The 27,516-nt window shown below is 55.1% G+C and overlaps 4 protein-coding genes across 5 annotated transcripts; 2 read left to right on the forward strand and 2 right to left on the reverse strand.

The window, feature by feature from the left end:
- The first annotated feature begins 1,453 nt into the window (after positions 1-1,453).
- Positions 1,454-11,170, forward strand: CATSPER1 (cation channel sperm associated 1). Its single transcript, XM_060607290.3, has 12 exons — positions 1,454-2,882; positions 3,860-4,072; positions 5,384-5,497; positions 5,668-5,818; positions 6,112-6,203; positions 6,336-6,479; positions 6,633-6,696; positions 6,891-6,963; positions 7,102-7,162; positions 8,606-8,681; positions 10,733-10,847; positions 11,008-11,170. Exons 1-12 carry the CDS (start codon positions 1,544-1,546, stop codon positions 11,032-11,034), a joined length of 2,469 nt encoding a protein of 822 aa, XP_060463273.3. The 5' UTR covers positions 1,454-1,543; the 3' UTR covers positions 11,035-11,170.
- A 2,280-nt stretch (positions 11,171-13,450) lies between these two features.
- On the reverse strand, positions 13,451-14,856 carry CST6 (cystatin E/M). Its single transcript, XM_060608036.1, has 3 exons — positions 14,578-14,856; positions 13,972-14,097; positions 13,451-13,633 (listed from the first exon to the last, which is right to left on the reverse strand). Exons 1-3 carry the CDS (start codon positions 14,815-14,817, stop codon positions 13,547-13,549), a joined length of 453 nt encoding a protein of 150 aa, XP_060464019.1. The 5' UTR covers positions 14,818-14,856; the 3' UTR covers positions 13,451-13,546.
- Positions 14,857-20,529: 5,673 nt separating this feature from the next.
- BANF1 (barrier to autointegration nuclear assembly factor 1) lies at positions 20,530-22,278 on the reverse strand. Of its 2 annotated transcripts, XM_060607289.3 has the most exons (3): positions 21,900-21,922; positions 21,304-21,441; positions 20,530-21,065 (listed from the first exon to the last, which is right to left on the reverse strand). In XM_060607289.3, the coding sequence occupies exons 2-3, from the start codon at positions 21,424-21,426 to the stop codon at positions 20,919-20,921; spliced, it is 270 nt and encodes an 89-aa protein (XP_060463272.1). In that variant the 5' UTR covers positions 21,427-21,441; positions 21,900-21,922; the 3' UTR covers positions 20,530-20,918. The 2 variants fall into 2 exon arrangements, 1 of the variants encoding a protein (XP_060463272.1); XR_009602488.3 differs by lacking the exons at positions 20,530-21,065; positions 21,900-21,922 and adding an exon at positions 22,147-22,278 and having other exon boundaries at positions 21,324-21,441.
- A 295-nt stretch (positions 22,279-22,573) lies between these two features.
- EIF1AD (eukaryotic translation initiation factor 1A domain containing) lies at positions 22,574-27,337 on the forward strand. The gene is made up of 6 exons (XM_060607288.3): positions 22,574-22,827; positions 24,175-24,353; positions 24,500-24,608; positions 24,710-24,818; positions 24,987-25,037; positions 25,537-27,337. The coding sequence occupies exons 2-6, from the start codon at positions 24,267-24,269 to the stop codon at positions 25,679-25,681; spliced, it is 501 nt and encodes a 166-aa protein (XP_060463271.1). The 5' UTR covers positions 22,574-22,827; positions 24,175-24,266; the 3' UTR covers positions 25,682-27,337.
- The last annotated feature ends 179 nt before the right edge of the window (positions 27,338-27,516 follow it).

Below are 27,516 nucleotides of genomic sequence, written 5' to 3' on the forward strand. Positions count from 1 at the left end.
TGGGTCATGCTCTGAAGTGAGCAAATCACTCTCCCTCCCATCTGCCCCCCAACCACTGGTACTTTTTCAAGCTTCTGTACCTGCATGGACTGTTTGTCGTGCTGTCTCTTTAAGGGCAGGGACTCCACTTCCTAATGCCCTCCAGGTTCTCCCAGAGCAGAGCCTGCTGATTTTTAAAATTCTAGATTTGGGGTGTTTGGATGGCTCAGTTGGTTGAGCTTCTGATTCTTGATTTTGGCTCAGGTCATGATCCCAGGGTCATGGGACTGAGCCCTGCATCAGGCTCTGTACTGAGAGTAGAACCTACTTAGGATTCTCTCTCTCTCTCTCTCTCTCTCTCTCTCTCTCTCTCTCTCTCCTCCCTTCTGTGGCCATGCACTGAAGAAGAAGTTCTCAGACACCAGATTGAGCAGATGTGCAGGACTACCTCTGTGAGAGAGCAGCAGCAGCTGGGGTCTGGGGTCTACACATAGCCTTTATTTCATGTTTTCATTAGATATAAGTATCAAAGCATATCAAAGCATGGAAAGAGAACACAAAGGATCTTTAGACATAAACCAGACATGCACCTGCTGACTACATGAAGACATTCAGGGAGTGGGTGTAGTTTCAAGGAGTGTCAGGGAGTTACAACGGGTTTTGTATCTTAACTGTCCTCTGGGGGGATCAAGGGGCTCTGTATCTCATAATGTTATCACATTTGACAGCCTTGAGACATTGCTGATGTTTCAGTTATTGCCCCATTCACCCTCTAGGACTTACAATACATTCTAGAAATAACTCCACACTCTCCCTCTGCCCCTCTCCCCCACTGGTGTTCTCTCTCTCCCTCTCTAAAAACAAACAAACACCAAAACAAACAAACAAACAAACACCCAAAACTTCCAGGCTTTTACTCCCAATTGTTGTAAGAACTCATGAAATTTGGCACCTCTTGCTTTCAAGGACAAATATCATGGGGATTCATGCTCTCTGTTCATGGGCTCCCTGGTGTGAAAGTCTGTTTTCACCCTTCTCTGAACCACTGGTTGTTTCCCCACCATTGATGGCTATGGTCTGTTTCACTCTCAAATCGTGTCTTCATCCTTCCTAACTTCTTTGATGTGGCCTCTTCTCTACCTTTAGTTGTGAGTTTGTTCTTCCAGGCTTCAGCTTGTTTTCTGGGTTATTTACCCTGATGTGAGTGTTATTTAGTTGTACCTTTATCATGAGGTGAGCCTAGGGACCTCCTATTCTGCCATCTTCCCAGCTGACCCTATGGAAATAACCCCTTCCCTTTTCTTGACCTCAGTTTCCTCATTTTACAATGAAAAGACTAGACACAATGATCCTTGATTCTGAACTATAATGTTGAGGAGGAGGCATTTTGGAATTAGACCTGGGAAGGGGCTTGCTGGTGACATCATAAAGGGAGAATTCCGTGAGAAGACTCGGGCTTTCCTAGAAACCCCAGTGCCACAGCTTAGGTGGGAGGAACAATTCAGGAAGGAGTCTTTTGGCCCACATCTTGAGCTCTCCTCGTTCCAGAGGTCCCAGCATAGTCATGGATCAACACTCATTGGCTAAAACAGCTCAAAATGAGGCAGACACCAATAATTTGGATGTGTTATCTCACCCCAACTCACCAACGCCACAGCACAGACCAGGCCATAGTGGAGTCCACCACCATCGTGGGTCTCATTACCACGGTGGGTCCCACCACTATGGTGAGTCCCACCACTACAGTGGGTCCCACCACCATGGCGGGTCCCACCATCAAGGCATAGTCCACCATCATCATGGGTCCTCCCATCACATGGGGTCCCACCACCATGGTGAGTCCCACCACCACGGTGAGTCCCACCATCATGATGGGTTCTCCCATCACAGTAGGTCCCACCATCACGACAAGTCCCGCCATCATGGCACATCCCAGCATTATGGCATATCCCACCATCATAGTGGATCTCACCACCTTGGTGAATATCCAGACTCTCATGACAATGCCTCCTCTCATGATTCTGGCAATTCCCACCACCCCCACCACTCCTACCACCGTGGTGAGGCCCACCATCATGGTGGAGCCCACCACTCCACATCCCTTGCCCTGGCTCCTTCTCATGGCACTGTTCATGGTGATTACCACCATGGTAGCAGGAGATATCATGATAGGCCCCACCACCGTGGTGATTCCTACCACCATGATGGGCAGTCTCACCACCATAGGGGGTCCCACCACCATGGTGGATCTCACCACTATGGCGAAGTTTCCCACCATAGTGGGCTCCATCACCAAGGTGAGCCTTACCACCGTAAGGATTCCAACCCCTATGGTGGCTCTCACCATCACAGTGAGGTCCATCAGCATGGTAAGCACCATCTTGAAGTCCACCACCACGGAGGGCCTCTTCATCACGGAGAGACCTATTCCCACCATTCCTATGCGGGGTCCCACCAGGATCGCATACCTCGCTCCGGCAGACACCCCAGTGAGCACCACCATGGCCACCATAGCAAATGCCACCATGGCCACCATGCAGAGTGCCACCATGGTGAGCACCACCACAAGGAGCATCACCATGGCAAGCACCACCATGCTATACGTCGTCATGATCATCTCCCTGGTGATCACCGCTATGGGGAGCACCATCATGGTAGCTCCCAAGTCTTTGGCCCACACAGGTCTCACAGTGTGGCCAGACCGTCTCTCCATTCTGGCGTAATAGCCCTCCACCCCAGCATGGCACAAATACAGCACTCAACCTTCAGCTTGAGACGTTCCCTCAGTGTAGTGTACTCATGTGCATCCCAGATATCCAACAAAGTCCATCCTCAGGATTCCTCCTCTACAACTTCCTTGGAAACCAGGTCCGAAGAAGATGAGCAATTTCAGAAGCGTAAAAGTGAGTCGCTGCTCCCCGCAACCCCAACTCCCACTGCCTGGCCCAGATTTCAGGCCTGACTCGGGCCCTGCACTGACCTTCGGCAGATCATGAGGCATGACTCTAACCTGCACGCATATTCCATTGGCTATCCGCTCACCTGGCTGTCCATCATCCATCTTTTGTTCCTTGAACGACGCACCTCTTAGGCCATCTGCTACTTGTTCATCCAGTCATTGCCTTGCATATGTACACTCACTGATTGAACATTTCTTCTTGTCTCATACAGGTGCCTGGCCTGCCTGGGCCCTGGAAGCACAGAGAAAAAAAATCCTGCCCTCAAGGGGCTCCAAGACGGGGGGTGGTCACTTAGACAACCAATCCTAGACTAGCCCACCATATCAGGGCAGTTACCACTGTGGATTCTATTTGTCCACATTTGCCCCCACTCAACCATGAGCATCTTGACAGAGATTGGGAACCGGTGTCTGAATGAGGGTCTTGAGGGCAGGAGGGACCTTAGCTATTAATTCACAGTCCCCCAAGCTTGGCCTCTAATGGTTCAGTAAACAGAGCAACAGCCTCACAAACAAGCAGAGAGGGGCAGGTACCTAACTGGATAGCAGCAGGGAAGGCAGCTAAAAGGAGGGGACGTTCCAGCAGGATCTCGGAGGGAGAGGGAGAGTTTACCCAGACGATGGGTTAGGGACGAGAATGGGGTTTTCCGTGCTTAAGTTGCCACGTGGGTAGAGAAAGGCCTGGAGGTGTAGAAGCATGAGCCTGCAAGATGAGCCTGAGTAGACCACAAATCCCAAACAGGCCGGCATCTGCCACAGAAGGGGTCAGGACGGTGGCCGCAGGACCAGCACAGGACTAGTCTATGGGCACTTCAGCGAGTGAATGGTAGGCAAGCAGGCAGGCATGAAGACGAACCCCAAGTCAGTCTGGGAGTACGCCTCCTCCTCCAACACAGACTTGACTTTCTGTCCCCCTTACAGCCGCCAGAACTCAGCGGGCCCACAAGAAGCTGCACACCGTGGATCTCTTCCACAGGCTGTGGGAAAAATTAAGCCACCTCACTCAGCGCCTCCGGGGAATGCTTAGGAACCTGACTGAGTCCTTACCCTTTGAAGCCTTCATCTTCCTCGTCGTCAGCCTCAACACTATCATGCTTGTGGCCCAGACTTTTGCCGAAGTCGAGGTCCGGGGTGGTAAGAGTTGGGGACTCCCCTTTCACATGGAGCCGGCCATAGATCTTGTTCCAGGCCTCCTGTGGGCCTAATCTAGTGTCGGGCGGTTTATGTAACTTAGCTCATTTGATTCTGACCCGTGGGAAGTCGACAGCATTGCCCAGTATTCAAGATGAGCCTCAGAGATTTTGCTGAGGTCAACCAGTCAGCCACAGACAGGCCCGCAAAACTGGAGGACGTGCTGTTCGTGATACAGACACCAGGTGGCGCGCCAACCCTAAACACGCCGCTTTGCGGGGCAGCTGGTGGAACCCAGGTCGCCCAGAAGGGCCCGGAGACCCTGGAATGCTGTGGAAGGGTGAGGGTGGAAAACTGGGGAAGGTGGGCCCTAGGACTCCTGGTAGCAAGGTGAAAGAAAGGCCTGCCACAGCACACATTAACTAAAGAGAGAATAAAGGTGGCTGCATTCTTATTCTTACGGTGTGAAATGAATGTAATATTCACAAAAATGCTAGAGACAGACCGGTGTCGTCACCGGACCAAGGTGGGTCTGCTGCTTGGTGAGTTACAGGCAGACTACACCAGGTTGAGTTAACTCACAAGGTCATCTTTGTCTGTAGAAATAAGGACATCAAGGGAATACTTTCTTTTCTTTTCTTTTTTTAACATTTATTCCTTTTTTGAGAGACAGAGAGAGAGAGAGAGAGAGAGAGAGACAGTGTGAGCGGGGGAAGGACATAGAGAGAGGGAGGCACAGAATCTGAAGCAGGCTCCAGGCTCCGAGCCGTCAGCACAGAGCCCGATGCGGGGCTCGAACCCACCAACCACCGTGAGATCCTGACCTGAGCCACCCAGGAGGCCCCAAGGGAAATACTTTCTAAAGCTGTGATTCCCCTAACAAGGGAAAGCAGACTCCTTTTACTGGGGCTGGGGATGAATATTCAGAGGAGGATTTTAACATTATAATGAGGCTGAGAGGAACTTTCTGGCAACTCTCGGATTCTGTGCGGGCAGTCTTTCTCAAATGTTTCTTTTTTCGGTTCCAGCAGTTCCTTCCTTAGTCTCTAAAAGGTAAGACTGACTGACAGGTAGAAGCTTCTAGAAGTTTCCTGAATTCAGGAGATCAGTCCTGAGTTCAGGGGGTCAGGCCAGGGATGGTGTTATCACTGCTTTACAGACAAGAAAACTGAGGCACAGAGCGGTGAAAACACACAGCCATCAGGGCAGAGCCGGGTGCTCCCTGCAGGGCTGTGTGAGGTTCCAGAGGGGAGGAGGGGAGAGGGGCTAAGGTTGCTGGGGGTGGCCCCGAGTGAGCCGCTTGTGTCCGTGCAGAGTGGTACTTCATGGCCTTGGACTCCATTTTCCTCTGCATCTACGTAGTGGAAGCTGTGCTCAAGATCATTGCTCTAGGCCTCAAGTATTTTTCTGACTCCTGGAACATTCTGGGTGAGTGAGGATGGTGTGTGTGTCTGTGTGTGTGTGTGGAGGGAGCCACGGGACTGCTAGAGGAGGCTGAGGACGAAAGCGGAGGGCGTTGGTGTCGGGAGGACAGGGGGTCTGGGAGCCAGGTGCCTGGGCAGGAGTCAGTGACACCCAGCCCCCCGCTGTGCCCTCAGACTTCTTCATCATGATCATGGCTATGCTGGACTTCATGCTCTTGCAGTTCAACTCCTTCTCCTTCGTCTACCACCAAAGCGTCTTCCGGATCTTCAAGGTCTTCAAGAGCCTGCGGGCCCTGAGGGCCATCCGGGTCCTGCGGAGGCTCAGGTCAGCTGGGCCATGGTTGCCCACCCCGGTGTGGGGACTGCACAGGAGATGGGGACACGGGCCCGGGCAACCAGCGTGTCTCCTGCGACCTGTTTAAGGGATGGGGGCTCCAGCCCACTTCTGATAAGCCTCCTGCCGTCTGCTCAGACCAATCATTTTCCAGAGAGGGCTGGACTGTCCCAAGCCCCGGGCAAAACGGGGACCTCCTGCCCGCACTTGCAGTTTCCGGCTGCCGGGCACAGATCCCCACCCCTGCTCCTGCATTCAGCCTCGCTCTCAACTTCTGCCCACAGCTTCTTGACCAGCCTCCAGGAAGTGACCGGGACTCTGGTCCGGTCCTTGCCGTCCATCACCGCCATCCTTAGCCTCATGTTTACCTGCCTCTGTATCCTGTGCTGTGGGGGCTGGGGTGGGAGCCCGAGGTGCTGCGGTGGAAGGGTTTGTAGCGGTGTGTGTGTGGGGGGGGGGGGGGGGGTGGGCGGGACCCTGTGAGCCTGGTTTGGCCCTGAACAGCCAGTCCTCTTCTCTGTGGTGCTCCGGGCTCTGTTCCGTCAATCTGACCCCAAGCGCTTCCAGAACATCTTCACCACCGTCTTCACTCTCTTCACCATGCTCACCCTGGACGACTGGTCCCTCATCTACCTGGACAGCCGGGCCCAGGGTGGGACAGGCCCCAGGCTGGGTGCAGGGCAGGGGCTTGGCTTGGGAGGGCAGACCCCGAGGGCTCCGTTACCCCGTATGCGAAGTGGGGCTTCTGATGCTGGCAGGGGTGCCGTCAAGGAACTCACAGCTCGAACGACGCCCTCTCTCCCAGGCGCCTGGTACATCATCCCTATTCTCATGATTTACATCATCATCCAATACTTCATCTTCCTCAAGTAAGGACTCCACCCCTACTTTGCTCCCCAGCTTCACCCCCACTCCCCACCTAACTTGGGGCACCCCTGCCCAGCCTCTCCAGCCATCTCCCCTCGGTTGTGCCCCAACGAACCCGGAGGAGGGTTGCAGGGCGTCTCCTACAGCCTCCTCCTTGAGAGTACCCACCCCCACTGCCCATCCCCACCATCCCCAGCCTGGTGATCGCCGTCCTGGTGGATAACTTCCAGATGGCTCTGCTCAAAGGCCTGGAGAGAGTAAAGCAGGAGGTACTGAGTGCGGTGGGGCAGGTGGGCCGGTGAGGGAAGCCAGAAGGGGTGGGCACAGAGGCTGGAGGGAAGGGTGGAGGGTGTTCCAGAAAAAGGCAAACAGGGGACTCTGGCAGGACAAAAGCCTTTTCTTCCCAGAGGGCAGCCCGGATCCATGAGAATCTACTGGATGACTCACTGACCGAACTCAGAAAATCAGGTGCTGGCCCTCCTTCCACGGTCAGACACAGAATTCCGGTCTCAGTGGCAGAGTTTGAGAATCCGAGACTCGGGAGAACTTACAGAGCTTAGACCTTTGGTCCAAAGAGCTCTAAGGCGATCCTCTAAAAGCCAATTAAGCGGATAGTCAATTCTTGAAAGCCCCCTTTATGAAATGACTAATTAGCCAGATTATGATTTGCCAAATAGTCATTTCTTCTAATAACTTATAAAGGTTATAGCGGTTGGTTTTACATGGGATGGTTTTGACTGCCTACACACTCGTCCAGACTCACTCAAAGTGGATTGAGAGTAAAAATTGAAGTTTCCTGTACATGTTCATTTTTACAAAGCCGATTTCCTGAACGATTGACGTTGAGACAGTTGGTTTGCTTCCTGCTTAAAGATCTTCAGAACTTTAGAATCTGAGCTCCAAGAATCCCACTCTTAGGCTCATCAACACTAGAGGACTAAGGATCCCCAGGGGTCACCTGGTCCCTCACCTGCCCCCTCCATCAGGGTTAGACACTCAGGGCAAAAATGCTTAAGGAAAAAGAGGAATTAATTGGCTCAAATTACTTAGCAAATTCAGGGTGTGGGGGTTTTCAGGAATGGCTGGATCCAGGACTCGAATGCTGGTCAGGAGTTGGTCTCCTTCTACCTCTCTGCTCTGTAGTCCTCTGTGTGGTTTTGTGCTTAGGGTGGTTCTTCCCTTGTGTTAGGAAAATGGCCACCTGCCACTCTAGCCCCAAATCCTTGCAAATTAGCCATCCCTAGCATGCCCAGCAGAGAGGTCCTCTTCTCCCAACTGTTCCAACAAGGACCCAGAAATGAGGCTTCTTTTCTTTGATCATCTGACGATTTTGGAACCAATCACTATAGCCAAAAGAATAGGCTGTTCTGATTGGCCAGGTCTGGGTCACATGTCCTTGGAGGTAGGGGGCAGGGTCAACCCCTGCTGGATGGTGTGGACCCAAAAGGCACAGGAGTGATTCCTCAGGAAAACTGGGGGACTTTCACCAGAAGGAGAGACAAACGAACAAACAAAACTGATACCCACTCTGCATGGAGAAGCCATCTCTTTGGGGCCATCATGGACAAAAACTCCTTTAGCCCCATTTGATTTTTGTTTTTTAATGTTTATTTTTTGAGAGAGAGAGAGAGAGAGAGAGAGAGAGAGAGAGCACGAGTGAGGGGAGGGGCAGAGAGAGAGGGAGACACAGAATCCGAAGCAGGCTCCAGGCTCTGAGCTGTCAGCACAGAGCCCGACACAGGGCCTGAACTCACTAACCGTGAGATCATGACCAAGTTAGACGCTTAACCGACTGAGCCACCCAGGTGCCCCATCCTTTAGCCCCGTTTGAATATCTCTGTGACACAAAAGGTTCCTTCTACCTCCTCTCGATCCAGGCATCTCCTTGACGTTCCCCTTTTTTATATCCAGAGCCTGAAGAGGTGGTGAGTGAACATACCAAACAGAAGCAGTTCATTGAGAAGAAATTTGGGACCATGACTGAGAAGTAAGGAGGCGCAAAGGGAGGGGCGGCCATGGTCTGGCAGGGAAAGGGACATCGTCCACCTCTCTGGAAGGGGGGGTGGAGCGCCAAGGCTCAGGTAGAGCCTACGGGTGGAGGTGGAGACCACAAGTGACTTCTGCTCACCCAGAGCCATCTTGTGTCGCCAAGAGAATCCCACGAGCGGTGCCTAGAGGGCCATGAGAGCTCCTCGAGGCTGAGGACAAGCGCAGGGCATCGGAGAGGTCCCAGAGAAACAGCGATCCTGCTCATCTGTTTACTCAAGGAGCATCCCTGACCCTTGCTCTGGGTCAGGCCCTGCGAGGGTTCCAGGGACCCAAAGATGACACGGACTAGGCCCGCCCATGACAACCCTATTGCTAAGGACCTGTGCTGGGCCATGGAGAGCAGTGCTCGGTTAGGTGGAGGGATGAGAAGGATGGGTCGAGGAGCGGCTTGGGAAAAGGCCTGGGAGGCAGATGGTCAACACCCCATTCTCGTCGAGTCAATTGGCCAATTGGTCCAGGATGGCTGGGGACTTGTGGCTGTGCTCCTGGCTGGGGGACCTCGGCACAGACTCCAGCTTCCTGGCTCCCCAGAGAACCTTCTCTCTGAAAGCTGGGCCCCCCTCTACCTCAGCCAGTCAGGCTCTAAGCCAGCCGACAGGGCAGCCTGACTCCTGGAAGCCTCCAGCCTCTCCTCACCCACCATCAGAGCTCAAGCCCCAACAGGCCCTCTGTGATCAAGCCTTTGCCAGCCTCCCTCGTTGCCTTACGGCCACTCCCACCCTGGCACATCTGGGCCTTTGCCCACACTGTCCTCTCTAACTGGAGTGTCCTCTGGCTGCCAGTGCCAGGCTCAAGTGACCAAGATTTGGGAGAGCTGAGCTCCAATCCGGCTCGCTTCACCTCCCGGCCCTCCCGGCCCCTCCCTCCACGTTCCAGCAACTTGGCCCCTGGCACAGCGGACCCTTGGCACCTTTCCTTGGGGGTTTCTTGGCCTCCAGACTCTTCCCCACTGGTCCACCTCCACTACGAGTGCTCTCTGTTCTTGTTTGTGTTGTTGTTGTTCATATGTTTTACTCTTTCCTTTCTTAGTGGTCTTTGTTAAAAGTAGTTTGGGCTTTTCCTTCATCGTCAGCATTTAAGACCCTACAAGACGCTTGCCTCCTTTAGGCATCCACTCTCTACAGCCTCCTTCCCTGAGGCCTGCCCTGGCCCCCAGCGTAACCCCGTTCTTCTGGAGTAGGGGACCAGGAACCTTGCCTAAGCCTGGCAAACCCTCACGTGTCTTTCAAACTCAGCTCCATGGCACTTCCTCTGGAAGCCTTTTCTGATCCCCGGTAGTGGATGGGGTTTTCCTCCTCGGGCACCCTCAGCACTCTGTGTTTCCACTTATCCCGAGTGTAAACACTCAGTTTGCTTTCCTGGCTCTGCTACAGGCTGAGCTTCTTAAGGGCGAGGAGGGTTTCTTGTTCATTTCTGTGTCCTCAGAGCACCTGGCAGTGTTCATTTATTTCAGTGTCATTTGGTGGATGGATTTATAATACAGGCGGGTGATGAGGGGGTTGATGGGTGGGTAGTCGGCTGGATGAATGGTTGGGGAGGGGGGTTGTGAGGTGGATGACTGCACAACACGGTGAAGGGGTGGGTGGCTGGGTCCAGGGACGAGCAGGTAGATGGGGGCGCGGGTGAGCAACTACAAGGTTGGGATGGTCGGATGAGTGAGTGGATGGCTGGGTAGGTGGGGGCATGAATGGGTCGATGGGTGAGTGGGTGCCTAGAGAGGTATGGGGTAGTTGGAGGGGCAAGCAGACGGGTGGGTGGAGGGAGGGAGGGATAATCGGGAGGGTTAGCGTCCTCCGTGGCACAGGCACGCGCGGGGCTTTTTACTCGTGGAAGAGAAGCACCGCGAAAGGCCACGCTCAGAAGAGCCGCGAGGGCGGGCTGGTGGGTGTCAAGCAAGAGGAGCTGGAGTGGGGGGAGGGCTCTGGCAGCCCAAAGGGCCCTGCCAGGCAGGTCAACTCGGCCTCTCCTCTGCCCCCCTCCCGCCCCCAGGCAGCGAGAACTCCTGTTCCACTTCCTGCAACTGGTGGCCGGGGTGGAACATCATCAACAGAAATTCCGCTCCCAGGCATCCGTCCTGGACGAGATTGTGGACACAGCATTTGAGGTGAACAGGGCAGGACCAGAGGAGAGGGGCCGGCATGGGAGGACCCCAGAAGGCCAGGCATGGGAGGCTCGCCCCCAGACGTGCCCCTAAGGGTCACAGGGGCAGGCGAGAGGACAGAGGCCAGTACTGGCTCAGTCGGCCTCCCATCCTACCCCTGCAGACTGGAGAAGAGGACTTCAGGAAGTGACCCCTCGATGGAGAGAGACATGGGATGAAAGCCTTCGGCCTCTGGCAAGCTGCCCACCAGGGTGGGCCAGGACAAGTTCCTACATCTGCTGGAGTGGTTGTCGGGCCCACAGGGCTGGGCCCTAACAGAGTTTTAAAACCCCAAGTGGCTCTGTGTCCTCCCTGGGTAAGCCAAGGCACAGGGCAGGGGAACTGTGTGCACTGGCGGGTGTACATGTGTGTGTGTGAGTGTTGTGTGTGACAGGCGCTGTTCTTGGTCCCCTCCAGCCCCCCACCCCCACCCCCAGGGCCTGCATCCTGGCTCGGGCCCACAGTGCATTAGCAGCAGCCAGAGAGGTGACTCAGAAAGGGGGCCAGGCTCGGTGCTGGAGGGGTGAGTGGGCAGTCACCTTGCTTCGGGGAGGAAGGTCCATCTGGCCCCAGAGTTGGGAGGAAAAAGAACCAGCTGGAACAGCCCCTGGTTGTCAGGGCCTGGGGGATCAGTAGGTTCCAGAAATAGGGGCTCAGAGTCCAGGAAGCCGGGCCTACCGAGACCCTCAGAATCCAGTACAAGAGTGCCGACCTGATGGCGATAACATGCACTCAGAGGTCAGAGGTCATTGCCATACCCTGCCCTGCCTGGGGTCACATTAAAGAACCCAAGTGAGGGGAAGCAGGGTGGAGGCTGTTCAAGTCCTCCTGGCCTCAGGCTATTGGTTGGAGTGCAGGTGGGGGTGGGTGGGAACACAACGTATGTGTATATGTGAGTGTGTGTGTGTGTGTGTGTGTGTGTGTGTGTGTTGAGGGGACAGATGAGCCTCTGTTGGAGGAAAGCAGAGAATGAGACTAATGGTCGCCCCCACTCCCAACCCTGCCTGGTCTAGGGCTTAGATGAGTTCCCCTACTTTCAGCCTGAACCTGGGCAAAATGCCCAGAGCCCGGCCCCATGGCCTTGTTGGAGGTAAGGCTCTGACCCAGGTTCCCAAGGGCCTGGGCCCGGTGCCGGAGACCTAGTGCTGAGTCAGGCTTGAGCCCAGCCTTGGCACTTCACAACCGGAGTGGGGCGTTGCACCGTCTACGGCAGCCACCTCGTCCCTGGTAGAGCGAGGCCAGGGCACAGTACGGGCTGGAGGGGGTCAGGAGCAGGATGGTTTTGCCAGTCTCCCTCCCCCTCCACCACCTCTAGGCTGGGCCAGACAGAGGTGAAGACTCCAGGCCCTCGGGCAGAAGCAGAGCCTCACTCCCTGGCCCGGCCCGGGGTACCGCCTGGCCCGAGGCCCGGGAATAGACTGTGTAGACGAGATGCCATCTGGGATCCGGGCACTGATTCCGGGGGTGGAGAGGCCACCTGGCAGATATCTGCAGGCGTCGCCTCACCCACCGCCTCACGCATTCATTGAGTAAGCATTTCCTGCCACTTCCCCTGCCCAGTGTCGGAGGCTCCTGCTAGGTGGCCCACGGGAGCCCTTCCAAGCGGAGGCCGACCTCCACACTCCATGGCCCTGGGCTGTCTGAGCTGTCTCGTCTGACAGGCTCAAGCAGGGCTGAGGTTTTCCGTTGCACCCCTAGTTCCCGTCAAACTCAGCCCCTTCGCTCCTCAGTGTTCCGTGTGGAAGTTACCTCTATTTTCCGCCTCCCCATCCCTACCCCTACATAGCCTCTGGGAGCAGAGGGCAGGGCCTGGCACCCGGGGCTGCTCCTCATTAGGTCCTAGCACTGGGCAGGGGGCTGGAGGCAGGCACGATGGGGGCAGTGAGGGACAGAAGACCGGGGCAGGGGCATTCCCCAGGTCCACAGCCACCAAAGTTCAGCCCGCCAGGGCCTGCTGGGGCCCACGCCTAGTGCTCCCAAGGGATCCTGTTCCAGGTGTGTGTGCGTGTGTGTGTGTGTGTGTGTGTGTGTGTGTGTGTGTCTGAGGCACAGCTCCCAGTGGGGGATGTGGGTCTCTGGGGTTATGTGTTTGGAGGTCTGTATACATGTCCAGGCTGCTTGGGGTGGAGGGTGTTACTTCTGTGTGCACCTGTGTTTCTGGAGCATCCAAGTGTGTATTGTGGTTTGTGTGTGTGTATGTGTGTATATAGTGAGGACGAATGGTACACACATATGCAGTTGTGCATAAAATGTTGCAGTTCCGTTTTCTTTAAATGACATCAAATTGCATCTGTCCCCTCATCCCTCCTGTGGGCAGATGTGACCTCGGTCCCCTTGGGGCTTCCTGTCCGTCCCCTTCCAGGAGTCTTGCCTGGGGCAAAGCACTGGGGAGTCCCCCTGGCGTATAGCCCACAGTGTATCCTTGAAAGCCGCTGTCCCTGCCCTCAAGGTCTCGTGGCCTGTGGGGACTCTGCCATCTCTGGCCCACGTGAGGGTATGGGATTCTCACAGGCTGCGAACTCTGAGTCCTGGGCAGCGGGGAGTGAAGCACTCAGGAGAGTCCAATGTGAGAAGCCGGCAGCGCTTTATTGTGACAGATACATCCATGGATGTGTGCCTTCCGCGCCGCACCTGCTCCCTCCGGTGCCCATGCCTGAAGGGGTCTAGGTTATGGTCACACAGTTATGCTTTAGAAGTTGGGAGGAATTCTGCCAGGGGACCACCAGGATCTCGAAGTCACAGAGCAGTTTCTGCAGGGAGAGAAGGAGAGGTGAGTGGGGCCCCAGGCCTGACTCCCGGTAACCGCCATCCTCAGCCTGCGACGCTGTGCTCTGGGGTTCGAGAGCGGCGGTCACTGGCCCAAAGGGACAATGAGTCAGATGGCCGGGACTAGATCCCAGATCTTGCTGGCCTGCTCCTGTGAGGGAGAAGCCCGTCTCCTCCTCTCTGTACCCCACCCTGGCCTGGTGAGTGAGTCATCCAGGTGGCAGGGACAGGTTCAGCCAGACATCAGCCTGGCCAACCAGACCAGTTCGGGCCGGACAATCTAGGGCCTTGGGTGCTGGGCAGTGGGATGCGGGGCTGTTACCTCCTCCTGCACGCCTGTGGCCAGGGGGCAGGTAGTGACATCTACGCCATCTCCGGTGGCCACGTTCTTCCGGCAGGCTGTGCTCCCCATCTCTAGGGTCAGGTAGTACTTGATGCCGGCCACCAGCTGGGGAGGGAGGGCAGGAGCGGGTGAGGGGCACCGGAAAACTACCCCGGACCCAGACCTCTCCCCCCTCTCCACGTTTGGCATGCTGGGCTGGGCCTCGGGATTCAGACCCTGGATGGGGAAGTTCTGGTGGCGACCCCTGGGGAGAGGGGCGGAGGCCCGGGCTACACAGGAAGCTGAGACCCAGGTGTGCACATGTCCTGAAGCCCACCGCCCCATCTCCCTCACTCCCCTCTCCCCAGTCCGCCCCTCAGGGCGGGGGCTACCGTGAGGCTAGTGAGACAGGGCTGGATCCCGTCCACTGAAAGCTGGATAGGTCGTTCATAATGAATTCTTGGCATTAATCCGATTTAAAAAATACATCGTATGAAAATGTCCCGATTACTCTCGTGGCACCCCCTCAACCTGGCCACCGGCTGAAAGCCCTGCTGGCCTGGTGGGAGGCTGCCTCTCGCCCCTGACCCGCCCGCCCGTCCACACCTGACTCTGGGCCTTGAGGATCCTGGTGTCGCGGAAGTAGTAGAGGCTGTTGCTGCCCATGTTGTAGCTGGCCACGGCCGCCTGCGCTGCCTTCTGCACCTGCGGGTCACTGAGTGACAGGTTCTGGCGTTCTCCGACTCTGCGTTCCGCCCGGCGGGCACGGGCGTCACCGGGCAGCGCCAGGAGGCAGAGCGCGAGCAGGCCCAGGCCCAGAGCCCGCGAGAGGCTCGGGGGCGCCATGGCCACGGTCGGTCGGTCGGTCGGTCGTCAGTGTCAGGCCCTCAGGGGCGCGCCGTTTTTATAGGCCAGCGGCCCCGCCCGCCCCGCCCACCCCGCGGCAGAGGCAGAGCCGGGGAGGGGTGGGAGCCTGGGCGATCTGAGAGGCCGCCGTCCTCGCGCCAAAGGGGGCAGTCCATGGCCCCAGCACACCTGTGTCCCCCGCGATGCTGCCCTGCCCTCCAGGGACACACCCAGTTCGTGAGTGAAAGGACCGTGACAGTCCCCGGCAAGTGCCACCATTCAAACAGTTCCATGGAAAGCTCAGCCGGCATGAAATACCTACAACCGTTGGCGAGGTCTTACTATTGCCACCGTTTGCTACCTGTGTAACCTGGAAGGAATGCCTTAATCGCTCAGTGCCTCAGTTTCCCTCTCTGTAAAATGGGTTGCTGTGAGAACTCAACAGGCAAAGTGCTTGGAGAAGCCCTGGTCCTATAAATATGACAGGAAAGGAGACCAGTGCACTGAGCTGGGCACCGTTTGACCCTCCCGGCCAGCATGAAATGGGAATTGGTAATGTTTCCACCTTACGCAGCGAGCCACAGGATGCAGAGGGGAGAACGATTTGCCCCAGGATGTCAGCTAGTAAACAGTAAGTGATGATGCTGGCTTTTGAGCCCAGGCAGTCGAACTCAAATCTGTGCTTTCAGACCACGCTGAGCCCAAAAGATGAAGACGGGCCAGAAAGAGGGGTGTGTGTCATACCAGCTCAGCTCTGGTGACTTGGACAAGTCCCATGGCCTCCCAAGGCCTCTGTGTCATCATCGAGGATAGGTGACCACTCTTACCTGCTAAGGTTATACTGGCATTAACACCCGGGACTGGGCCACCCATAGGTAAATTGTGCTTGCTGGAGGTAGCAGCCAAATAGGGCACTAGGAGTTTTTTTAGAAAAATCTGGTAATCAATGGACAGCACTGAAGCAGCTAACACGGGAGAAGTCTGAATCTTGGTGGACTTCCTTATTTGTGTTTTAGAGTTCAGTGTAGCTTGTACTTTTAATCACGAGTTGTGGGGGGTAGGGGTGCATTTTGCTCTGGGGCACGAAGATCTTGTTAGTGCTTAGGGCCTCCAGGGATCTCGCTTGGGGCTTGTAAGGGGTAGTGGGTTATAGTACCTGACAAACCGTGGGGGGCTATTACGATGGTGAATATTACGACCAGGTAGAATTCCCGGTCGGTCGCAGAATCCCGGGGCCAGGAAGGGCCGTGATTTCCTCCCAGGGAGACCCAGACCAGCTGCTCCCCACCCCCTCAGCCCAGCTGTGAAAACCAATCTGGGATTCCAAGGAACAGTCACACAGTCACAGGATAGGCTCAGGTGTCTGCCTTAAAGGGACAGATGCCCGTTTGTGGGAGAGCCGGCTCACTTGTGGCTTAATGAGGCAGAAACCCAACCTGAGAGAACCTGGGAGGGGGTGGAGTAAGAGGCTCAGGGCAGAGGAGGGAGAGGCAGCCCCAGGGGGCCGGGAGCCTCCCCAGGCTCTCCCCGTCCTGCTCTGCCATTACTTGGAGCTCAGCCATGGCCACACTTACCTCCAACAGCTCCTTGGAAAACCAGCCAAGGCCTCGTCTCTGACCCACCAAGGGCCGGTGGGTCCCTAGCTCGCTGGCCCCTACCCTCCCCCTCACTCCTTTGCACCGGTGCGAATGAGCACCACAACCTAACAGTCTCCAAAGATCTTTCACCCACTGGTCTATCCTAAGCACTCTTAGGTAGTAAGCATCGAGCTTGTTTTTCAGATGAAGAAAGTGAATCAGAGAGCTCAGGTCATTTGTCTAGGGTCACACAGCTAGAAGCGGTGTCTTGGTGGGAAAAGAGGGATGGGGCGTCCTGGTATGTGAGTCCTGGACGTGAGTCCCATGTCTCCACGGGGATATGAGGTCTGCTGTGTAGGCGGAGGCTCCCTGGAGGCAGGGGGACCCCAAAAGGATTTTCCCAGGGCTGGGTCTCATCTGGAGAAGAGCCCTCGGCCTGGGCTCCATCCTGTCGGGACCACTCTGGCTTCCAGAAGGAGGCATGGGCCAGGTGTGAGCTCGGGGTTGGCCCTCCCTACCGGCCATAGGGCACAGTCTTCTTTTTTGCTGTGGCCCAGGGATCCCAATCCAGGTTGCCCGTGGCACCACCCTCTTGCCTCTGGCCGATGGGTCTTGCTGACCAGGGTGGGCTCTCGACATCTTCACCCTGGGATCAGGCTACTCGGGGCCTCGGTGCTGCCCCCAGAGCCCTCTTCCCTGGACTTCCAGTTGGGCCACGGATATTCCCTCCCCCGGGGCTTCGCTCCCCTTGCCCTAAGCACATCTGAGAAAAGAGACGTTAAGGCAAGGAAAGCTGAGATCCAGGAAGCTCCCATCGGTGGAGGAGTGCCCCAGAGTGCCCGGGGCTTCAGGTTCATTAGCTGGTTGAACCTTTACCAACCTATACCAGGTGACAGAGGAGAGAAGTCAGGCTCAGAACAGTGAGCAGCTGGCCCCAGGTCACACGGCAAGTCGAGGAGGCCCTGATTCAGAAGCGGGTCTGGCTGGCTCCTTCAGGCTGTCAGCAGTCGAGGCCACGAGTGACAGTAGAAAGAGCCTTGGGTCCCTGAGGGGGTGTGGGCAACGGGGAAGGGGGTTGATAGGAAGAACGTATCTTCTGAGCCTTTCACACCGTCTGGGCTGCTACTGGGCCAGAGTGGGTTGGCGTGTCTCAGGCTGGGGTTCATCCCTAGCCTCCCATTTCCCTCCGGGAACAGCAGGACCCCTTCCGGACCCCAGAGCGTGGAAGTTGGGTTCACCCCAAGCTCTGGCCACATCTGAGTACTCATAACTAGAGTGGCCGAGCGGGTCAAGCTCTGGCTGGGTACCGCAGGGGAGGGAGGAACAGGGGGCAGTATCTGCTGACTCCCGTGCCCACCCGTGCCCCCTGGCCGGGCACATCCTGTTGAGCAGTTTGGGTTGACATTTAGATAACCTCCTACCCGTCCCCGCTCAGGTCTGCTTTCTCCAACATTACAGGCCTTGGTCCCTATGTCCTGCAGGCTAAGTTGGGGCTGGATCTCTGAAGCCACCCTGTCACAAAGTACATTCTAGATGCCTTCTGTCTCCTGCTGCTCTAGGACTGAACCAGGAACTTGTGTGGGGTGCACTAAGGGACCCAGATAAAGGGTTTCGACCTTTAACGTGTCACAGACGCTGCCTGAGCCCCAAGTGAGAGGTGAGATAGCAGGGCCCAGCCGCTTCAGAGACAAAGACTGTGGGCGAGGCAGGGAAGGGCCCACGAGACTGTGGGTGAGGAGGAAGCAGAGCGGGCAGTGTGGCCCACGAGCTTCTGCTGGGCGGGCCCCCTTGCCAGAACCACGAGAGGCAAGACCTGCCAACCGGCATGGGCAGGAGCCATGGGAAGGGTGTTGTGGGGGAGGAGGGAGTCTCCATTGCCTCCCGAGCGTCAGCAGCCATCTGGCAGCGTCAGGATTGAGGTAGGGGGAGGGCATGGCCCTGCCGAGCCCCTGCCTGAGCACCCCAGGCCCGTGTGGCAGTGTCACACCGCAAAGGGTTGAGGCTGAGGGGACTCTGAGGTGGCCCTGGACCCATCCAGGAAAACATCTGAAACTTAGCCTGAAACTCCACGGACGGCCTGAATTACCACCGCGGTCTGGGAGTCAGACTGGCATCCTCCCAGAAAGTGGTCTGTAACACAAGCTGGGCCCTGCTCTGGCCACCTGGTGCCCTTCCAGGAGGGCTGCTCACTTTCCAGACCCAGCCCCGCACTCACCCCTTACCCCGACCAATAACCATCCTGTTTTCCAAGTAATCACGTAATTGCTCTATCCCTGGGGCCTTACTTTTGATTTCCTTTTTATCCTTCCACTGTTCTGAGACGTAGCTTATACCGGAAAAGCACACAGTGCGTATGTGTTAACAAATTAGTCGACGCCTGTATTGCCACCCCCGCCCCCAAGCCCCCCGCTGCTCACACCTCCTTCCCCCAAAGGGAACTACTCCGCTTCTACTCGTCTTTTTTCTAGAGTCTTACCACCTATACAGGGATCCCTGAGCAGGGATCCACTTAACTTTACGTGAACGGCATCACGGCATTTGACATTTTGGGCGCTCGGTTCACCTGTCCTTTGTTCACGTTCACTGGTACCGACAGCCGTTACGGTTGGTCCAGTTGGGGGTTGTTATAAATGAAGCTGCGGTGAACACGCATTCGTGAGCACGCGTTCAGGTGCGGACATGCGAGAGTCCTTGGCAGTGGCCCCGGGAGCAGACCTGCAGGGTCACAGGACAGGTCTTATCTTTAGTTTCACTAGAAAACGCCCAACTGTTTCCCCAAGGGCTCATACCAATTTACACTCCCACCGGCTGCATGGAAACTGTTGCTTCACTCCCTCATCAGCACTTAGTATTGTTTGACTTTGGAATTTTTGCCAGGGAGTGGACAACGGCATCTCATTTGCGTTTCCGACTCCTGTGATCGAGCACCTTTTCCGAAGCTTATCCCCCATTTGGGGTGTTCCTTTCATGGCTGCCATTCAAGTCTTTTACTCTTTTTCTATCTTGTCTGCTTCGTCTTCATCATCGTCAAGTTCTCTGGATGCAGCCCTCTGTTGTTTATGTGTGTTGCCCGTATCCTTTCCCACCCTGGGGTAGCATTGCCACTCTCTTTGGAACTTCAGACAAAGTTGCTATTAGCGGAGTTGAGTTTATCAACTTTTCCTTCACTTTTCCCTTCCCCGGGATCACGAGAATCTTCACATAGTATCCCAATTTTTTGCGTCTAATACCTGTCACGCTCCCCTCACCAGACTGTAAGTCCTGCGGGGAGAATTCTGTAAGCAAGGAGTTCCTCATCAGTGGTCCGGGGAAAGAAACAAAGCCAAGCAGGGCTGGGTGCCACACGGCTAGCGTTATACCTGATCCTTACAACCACCTCATTTGCCAAGTGGGAAAACAGAGGCTTGGAGAGGCCAAGTGACGTGACCAGGGAACAAAGGGCCCTCAGGTACGTGGGTTTTGAGCTACATTTTGAGGGCCAATCTGGCAACTTCCGAGCAGGAAGTCCATGGTCAAATTACTTAGTCTCTCTGAGCCTCTGGTTTCCTCACCTACAAAAGAAAAAACAATTACCTCTTACCAGGGGAGAAAAATATGCTTGCAAGGATCTTAGCTGCGGGCCTGGTTACCACTGAGCGTTCAACAAAGACCAGGACAAAAATATACCCAACAAAAGTATAACTCACTCGAGCCCGCGTAGTTGTGATGTCCACGTTCTTTCTGGCTCCCTAACCTCCCTAAGAGAGCCAGAGGCCTGGCCACTCCTCCCAAAGGCCAGGAAAGCACCCGATGATTGGCAGGTGAACTCTTACCTACATCTGATTCACCCTCTTCCCGGTACCCTGGACTCCCACTGACTTTTCCACCAGGTGCTGCCTAGCCCAGATGTTGACTCGGATGACATCTGGAACATCACAGCCCACCCAGATCCCAGGGAGATATCAGCCCACACTCCCTGCCAGGTTACTAAGGGACACGCCAAAGCACCTGGCTGAGGCCTACGTGGCTAGGGTGGCTGCCCTCCCGGGTAGGAAGGAAGCCACCAGTTTCGATCTGCACTGATAAGGAGTGTCGCAGACCTGGTCAGTCTGTGGGGAAGTCCCAGCCCACCTGCTTTTCAACGCACAAAGCCCAGTCAGGAAGGCCACTGACTTTATTGATTTAAAAAACTTTACAAGGACAGTGACTGTTTTGCCAAAAAAGAGCCAAATAGCATAAAACAGACCAGAGGTGGGGGTGGGAGTGGGGGTCAGGGAAGGGCCTGGAATCCACTCGGGAGAAGCTGGTAATTGTTGACATGAAACCGGCAGGGGATGGAGAAGGGAAATGCATGCAAGGGCGAGAATTTCAAAAAGTTGAAATGGTGAGGGGAGAGAACTCCCAAAAGACCTTGGAGTACATCAGAGGTGGAGTACGACAACAGCAATCTCTTCCTTTGTAGAGGACAGGGGAGGAGTCCCCACGCGGCTGCAAACTCTGGAGACTCCGTGCTGGGGCCAGGGGCTGGGGGCTCCCCGGAGAGCCTCACAAGAAGGCGTCGCACCACTCCCGAAGGCACCCGAAGCAGTCCCGGGACTGCTTGGCATTGGCACCGCATGTGTCCTTCAGCCATTCCCGGAAGAGATCTTCATCTTTCTTTAGCACCAGGAACTGGCCAAGGACCACGTAGGCCTGCACAACGGGCAAAGTAAAGGGCATGCTGCTCAGTGCTCGAAGGCCACTACTGTGGCTTCAAAGCACGTGAGGCTGGCGGGTACGACAGGCTCTGGCTATCCCTTCAGATCACACACCACTGTCCACCCCCAACAGTTACTCTCGCTTTCCTCACCCCTAACTGCCAGGAAACATGGTAGTCTGCCCTACCCACACTCACCGCCCCCCCCCCCAGATGCATGCAGTCACCCCGCACCTTGTCAAAGCCCCTTTCCTCCAGCTTCTTGCCCAAGACTTCACCAATCCCGGCCAGGCTCCCCACTGGCTTTTCCCCCATGGGCTCTGCCACGAAGTCTCGGTGTTTTTGGGAGGTTGTCATCTTGATCAGCTTAATCTAGGAATCCCAAGAAAAGGGAGTTAGGGCTGAAAACCGGGAACTCCCAAGGGCCCAGGGGCCCTGTTCTAGTAAGAGAACGCGAAACCAGCCATTACGGCGGCTACCCCGATCCCCCTCCTTTCACGGAGGAGAGAACCGGGGTCCAAGAAGAGTGTTTTCCCCGCCAGGCAAAAGAACCTTTCCCTGCGGGATCTGGGTTTTAGCGCTGCCCAGGAGGAAAAACTCTCCTGCCCTCACAGGTGGCGCACTCGGGGCAGCGGGAAGATTCCCAGAGTCGGTAGCCGGGGCCCTCCTTGAGCTGTCACTCCCTGTGTGTGACCTTGGCTGGGCTAAGAAGGCACTGACCCCGCCAGGAGCGGCTCCCCTGGGCCGAAAAGCAAACGAAGGGTCGCTCTGCCCCCACTCGCCCGCGCACGCCGCTCACGGAGCGACCGCGCTGGCCGGAGCGCGCGCACCTGCTCCTCCCGCGCGGCGGGGTCCACGCACGCGCTCCCGCCCCGCCCTCCGGCCCCGCCCCACGCGCGCCGCCCCGCCCCCTCCACGCGCCGCCGCGCCCCGCCCCGCCCTCTCCCCGCCCGGCGGCCGAGCCCTCTCCGAGGGCGCATCCTCTAGGCCGCTCCAGCGCTCGGGCTCCTCTCCACCCCTCCTCCCCGCGCCTCCTCCCGTCTCCAGCTCCGGCCCTGCTCCGCAGCTAGCGCTCACCGGCAGCTCCCGCTCCCGTAACGGCTCCTCCCGCCACCCGGCTGCTCCGAGCGATACCTCAACCCACTAGAACTTTCTTCCACTTCCGCTTCCGGGTCGCCTCAAGAGCCGCCTGTGAAAAAAACCTCCGAATTGGGCGCTTCTAGCCGCCTCGAGCCATAGAGATGAGGCGCTCTCGACCTCAGTGGCGCCTTTAGTAGGCTTGGCTTTCGGGTTGCCTCTCGGGAAACCCGGCTGCTTTCTGTGGTCTCGCTTCTCGGGCAGTATGTCCGGTCTCAGGAAGCTGGGGCGTCGGAGAAAACTCCGTTCCCCGCTGCACGCATCGGGAACTTAAAAACTTAGCCTCGGCTGACCTGGCGGTGGGAAGAGTTAAAGAGACGGACGAAGCGGGGGAGGGTAGCCAGGAGGCTTCCGCGGTAGCACCGGAAGTACGGTGCTCGGAAGGATCCGACCCAGGAGGGCTCGCGTAGTCCTCGTCGTCACTGGGCTTGGAGGAGTCGGCTAGAAGCCAGAGGCGCGGGGGACCTGAGTATATGTCCACGCCATCGTCGTGACCGCCGGCAGGCCGCTTTTCTGTGCCTTCGTTGGCTTAGCTGCGAAGTGAGTCGTGGGCGAGCTGCTCTCAGCCTCCTGGAGAACGAGGTCGTTCGGGCAGCGCCCGTGGGAGACGCAGGCCAGAGAGTAAGTGTGGGTCTCGCTCTCAGCGTCTTTCCTCCAGGAGAGGGAGGGAGGAGGGCAGGGGACAGCAGCTAGAGGTGACACTTTGCAGTTTCCTTTGGAAACCTTCAGCCTTGGTGGAACGAGTCCTGTCTTCTCAGTACCCAAGTCAGAAATCAGATGCCGCAGACCAAGCCGGCTTACCCGACCTTTTATGAACTTGTTCCTGGCTCGGACCATGGGTCTCTGACTATAGTGTGTTGAAAAATTGAGCATCTGTGTTGTGTGGCTGTGCTAGGGATGTACGGATGTGTTGAGGAACGTAGTTAGGTCCTCTCACACTCCTTCCCCGGGCGGCTGCTGGAATGACTTATTTCTGTAGGACATGTATTTAGTTTCTGTGATTGTGCCAGCACATGTGGTAACAGGAGGGTTTTTTTTTTATATTTATTTAAAAATGTTTACTTAAAATGTGTATTTCCGGGGGCGCCTGCGTGGCTCAGTCGGTGGAGTGTACAACTTTGGCTCAGGTCATGATCTTGCGGTCCCTGAGTTCGAGCCCTGCGGCGGGGCTCTGTGCTGACAGCTGGGAGCCTGGAGCCTGCTTCAGATTTTGTGTCTTCTCTCCCTGCCTCTCTCTTGCTCGTGCTCTGTCTCTCTGGTTTTAAAAGTAAATAAACATACATACATACATAATTAATTAATTAATTAAATGTTTATTTAGAGAGAGAGAATGAATCCCAAACAGACTCCTAAATAAATAAATAAATAAATGGAATGTTTATTTAGAGAGAGAGAGAGATTGAATCCCAAGCAGACTCCCGGCTTGATCTCACAGCTGCGGGATGAGGACCTTAGACGATGTCAAGAGTTGGACACTTAATCTACTGAGCCACACAAGCACCCCAATCAGTTGTTTTTATGTGCCATATGCTGTGCTAAGTGCTTTGCTTGCCTTCTTTTATTCTACTAACGGTGATCAGAGTTAGCTATTATTTTTCTCTGAAACTAGGGAAGTTGAACACCTGGGACATAGCCAAGATAGAATTTGAATCCTAGTAATTAGATTTTAAAGGTCATGTTCTTTTTTTTTTTTTTTTTTTAACGTTTATTTATTTTTGAGACAGAGAGAGACAGAGCATGAACGGGGGAGGGGCAGAGAGAGAGGGAGACACAGAACTGGAAGCAGGCTCCAGGCTCTGAGCCATCAGCCCAGAGCCCGACGCGGGGCTCGAACTCACGGACCGCGAGATCGTGACCTGAGCTGAAGTCGGACGCTCAACCGACTGAGCCACCCAGGCGCCCCTTAAAGGTCATGTTCTTAACCAGGACATAGTCACTCGTCAGTAAAAAGTCTTTCTCCGTCTTCAGAACAGTCCTGGGTTCTGAACTTGCCATCGAAGAAACTCAGGAGGAGGAGTTGACAGTCTCCCCATCCCTCACCCCCTGGGACGGGCCCCAGCATGTCTCAGGCCACCAAGAGGAAGCATGTGGTGAAGGAGGTGCTGGGGGAGCATATGGTGCCCTCTGACCAGCAGCAGATCGTGAGGGTGAGTGGCATTGGGCATAAGCGGCTCTGCCTCCCCATCCTTCTACTCCCCTTGGACCCCTAGCATGGCGGTAAGGTGCAGCACAGCTCACTGAGTATTTGAGCTGGCTGATGAGGCTGACTGGTTCTTGGTCTCTCTTGGACCAGGTACTCAGGACCCCAGGGAACAATCTGCATGAGGTGGAGACAGCCCAGGGGCAGCGCTTCCTGGTGAGCATGCCCTCCAAATACCGGAAGAACATCTGGATCAAGAGAGGTGAGAGAGGTAGCCCTATAGGAGACAACTGTTTCCTGGGGGCTTGGTTTCCCCCGCTGCAAGCAGGATTTATTGTGTCTTTTCTCCTGTCTTACCTGCAGGCGACTTTCTCATTGTTGACCCGATTGAAGAGGGAGAAAAAGTGAAGGCTGAGATCTCCTTTGTGCTCTGCAAAGACCATGTGCGCTCTCTGCAGAAGGAAGGGCTCTGGTAGGGTGGTCCCCTTGGTCACTGCCTGTCTCATTTTGGGGGATATTGACTTCCTAGCTGTGGAGGTGGGGGAGGGAAGATGGCATCCCAGGCAGGGACAGCTGGAAACAGCTTTTTTGCTGATAGATTTTTCTGTCTTTTCTGACCTCGGTTCTTCTCTTGGTACAGGCCTGAGGCCTTCTCAGAAGTGGCTGAGAAGCACAACAACAGTAGGAACAGGTGAGGAACAAGCCTTAGGACAGAAAATAGGGGCTAAGGCCTTGGAGACTTGAGGGGAAAATAGAGATCTTCTTTCTATCTGTGTAGAGTCCCTGGTGAGAGCTCCAGAATATGTGGTTGTGAGTGTGGCTTGAAAGTCAGATGCCTGGGGTTAAAATCATGGCAATACCACTTGTAAATGAATGGTTTAAGTAGGTTACTTCATCTCTTAGGCTTGGATTTCCCCGCCTGTAAGATGGGAGCTTTGTGAGGATTAAAGGAGTTAATGCTTGTAAAATTAGTTAGTATAGCACTTGGTATGTAGTGTGAGTCCATTGAGTGTTGGTGATTGGACTCCTTATTAAAACCAGTGGTTCTTGCAGACTTTTGATGTGAGGTGGGAAGTAGTCTTTAGACAATTTTTCTTGGCCTTATGCCCTCCTTTTTATGGGGCTCCTTGATTGCCAGTCTAGTTTTTCCAGAAGGCATTGGGTTAACCCTGTCCCTTTCCCCCATGCAGACAGACTCCGCCAGAACTCCCAGTGGAGCCACAGTCATCAGGAGAAGAGTCCAGCTCTGAAGATGATTCTGACCTCTTTGTTAACACCAATCGCAGACAGTATCATGAGAGTGAGGAGGAGAGCGAAGAGGAAGAGGCAGCCTGAGTCCCTCGACCCGCTTCTCTTGCCCAGAGACTAGGATTGGCTCCTCTGAGCTCAGACATTCCTGGGGTGCTCTGCAGATCTTCCCCCTCTGGATGGGGGACAAGGCAGGGCCCCTCTCTGAACTGACCTTCTGCTCAAGGAGAATTAAACCCCTGGTGGGTGACGACTTGTGCTGGTGTCTGAGTGGCTCTCTGGAGGGAGGAGGGATTCGTGAAGTTACAGACTGCTCCTTGGTGCAGGTCCTAAACGGGCAGGAAATGGAAATGGCTGGAACCTTTCCTAGATTCTCACTGGGCACTCAGTAAGTGCCAGGCCCTGTGCTGTGCCTTCATGCATGTATTTGCTAACTGGGAGCAATCCTTCTCTGTTGCCTGCTGGCAAGTAATACTGAGTCAGGCATTCAGGAGCACGGCGGAAGGATCTAGTGCCTCCGCCTCTAAGAGACACTCAGGACAAATTTCATAGTGCCTCGTAAGCTGTTTTCCTGGCATGCCAGTCACCACGACTGCAGGAATGCCCACCTCCGTGCCGTGGCGTACATCCTCTGCCTGGTGGCGGCCTTGTGGCTACACAGACCATTACTCCTCAGCCCTCTTGCAAACCATCCCACTTGTCCTTTGAAGCTCATACTTCTGGCCATACACTCCCTCTTCATTATTGGCCTTGACCTAATCACTGTTCAGATGTTGAAGAGTTTACCCCCTGGCTTAGAGTCTTCTATTCCTGCTTCTGTCGTCATTTTCTACCTCCTGGGAGTGGGTCTCTTCAACACTGTGTGTGGCCCCCTACTTCTTTGTCTTCCACTTCAGGCCTGCTGCCTGTGTCTTCGGTCCCTCCCTGGATCCCTGCCATTGATAGGAATTGCCCTTCTTGAATTCATACATCTGTGCAGTCACCACGTCCTGGCTTTCTTGCTTGCTTGCTCAACTACCTCCTCTTTATCTTTATCTGCAGGCCTCTCCCCACCCCCCCACCCCGCTCCTTTCCCTTCTTACTGTTACTCTCCTATCTCCACTTTCCTATACCCTCCCGCTCCCTTGTTTCCCTCCACTGTGTTCATCTAGTAAAACCTAACCCCGGCCAACCTGTTTACCTCTCTGCTTATGCTCAAGTAACTGCTAGAGAAAACAGCCAACCTAGCTCCCTAGTTTTACCTTAAATTCATAATTAACAAAACCTCAAGTGGACACTCAGCACTGCCTAGCAGATCTTCTCTGGGATGTTGTATTTCAAAACTTTTACGTTGTCTGCCAATTCCTCCTTGTCTTAGGTGTTGACCACATACTTCATTAAATCATAGCCTTTGGAGGGAACCCTCACCTCTCCGTTACCAAGCGTACAAATGTGCTCGTGGATTGTCTTGTCTCTAATGTCCCCATGTAATCCAGTGGGACTAAAACCTTTTCTGTTGTGCTTTGGAGCTTGTCTGTCCTCCTGCTTAAGGACTGTATGGAAGTTTTGGTTTTTGTCATCCTTTCTACTGGATGTGTTAGCATCGAACACGCTGTAGACTCTCCCATCCAAAACAGCCTGAAACACCGGTCGCTGTTCCCACATCCTCTCCAGCTACTGCTTCATTTATCTGCTTCTTGTTCACTTTCCTTTATAGTATCTTAGTATAGCTTTAAACGTATACATGTGTATGTGTTTGTATGTCTGTGTGTACAAAAAACAAACTTCAGGTGAGTTAAGGATATGTATGTATGTGTATATTGAACTTGGCTGAAATTTATTTTTTATGGGAAGTGACTTTTGCTAAAGGGATAGTCATCTGTATACCATCTACTGAAGGGGTCGTTCTTCACAGATTTAAGGTATCTTAAAATAAACGAAAT

Source organism: Panthera onca, chromosome D1 (genome assembly GCF_046562875.1).
Source record: "Panthera onca isolate mPanOnc1 chromosome D1, mPanOnc1 haplotype 2, whole genome shotgun sequence".
Classification (NCBI taxonomy): domain Eukaryota; kingdom Metazoa; phylum Chordata; class Mammalia; order Carnivora; family Felidae; genus Panthera; species Panthera onca.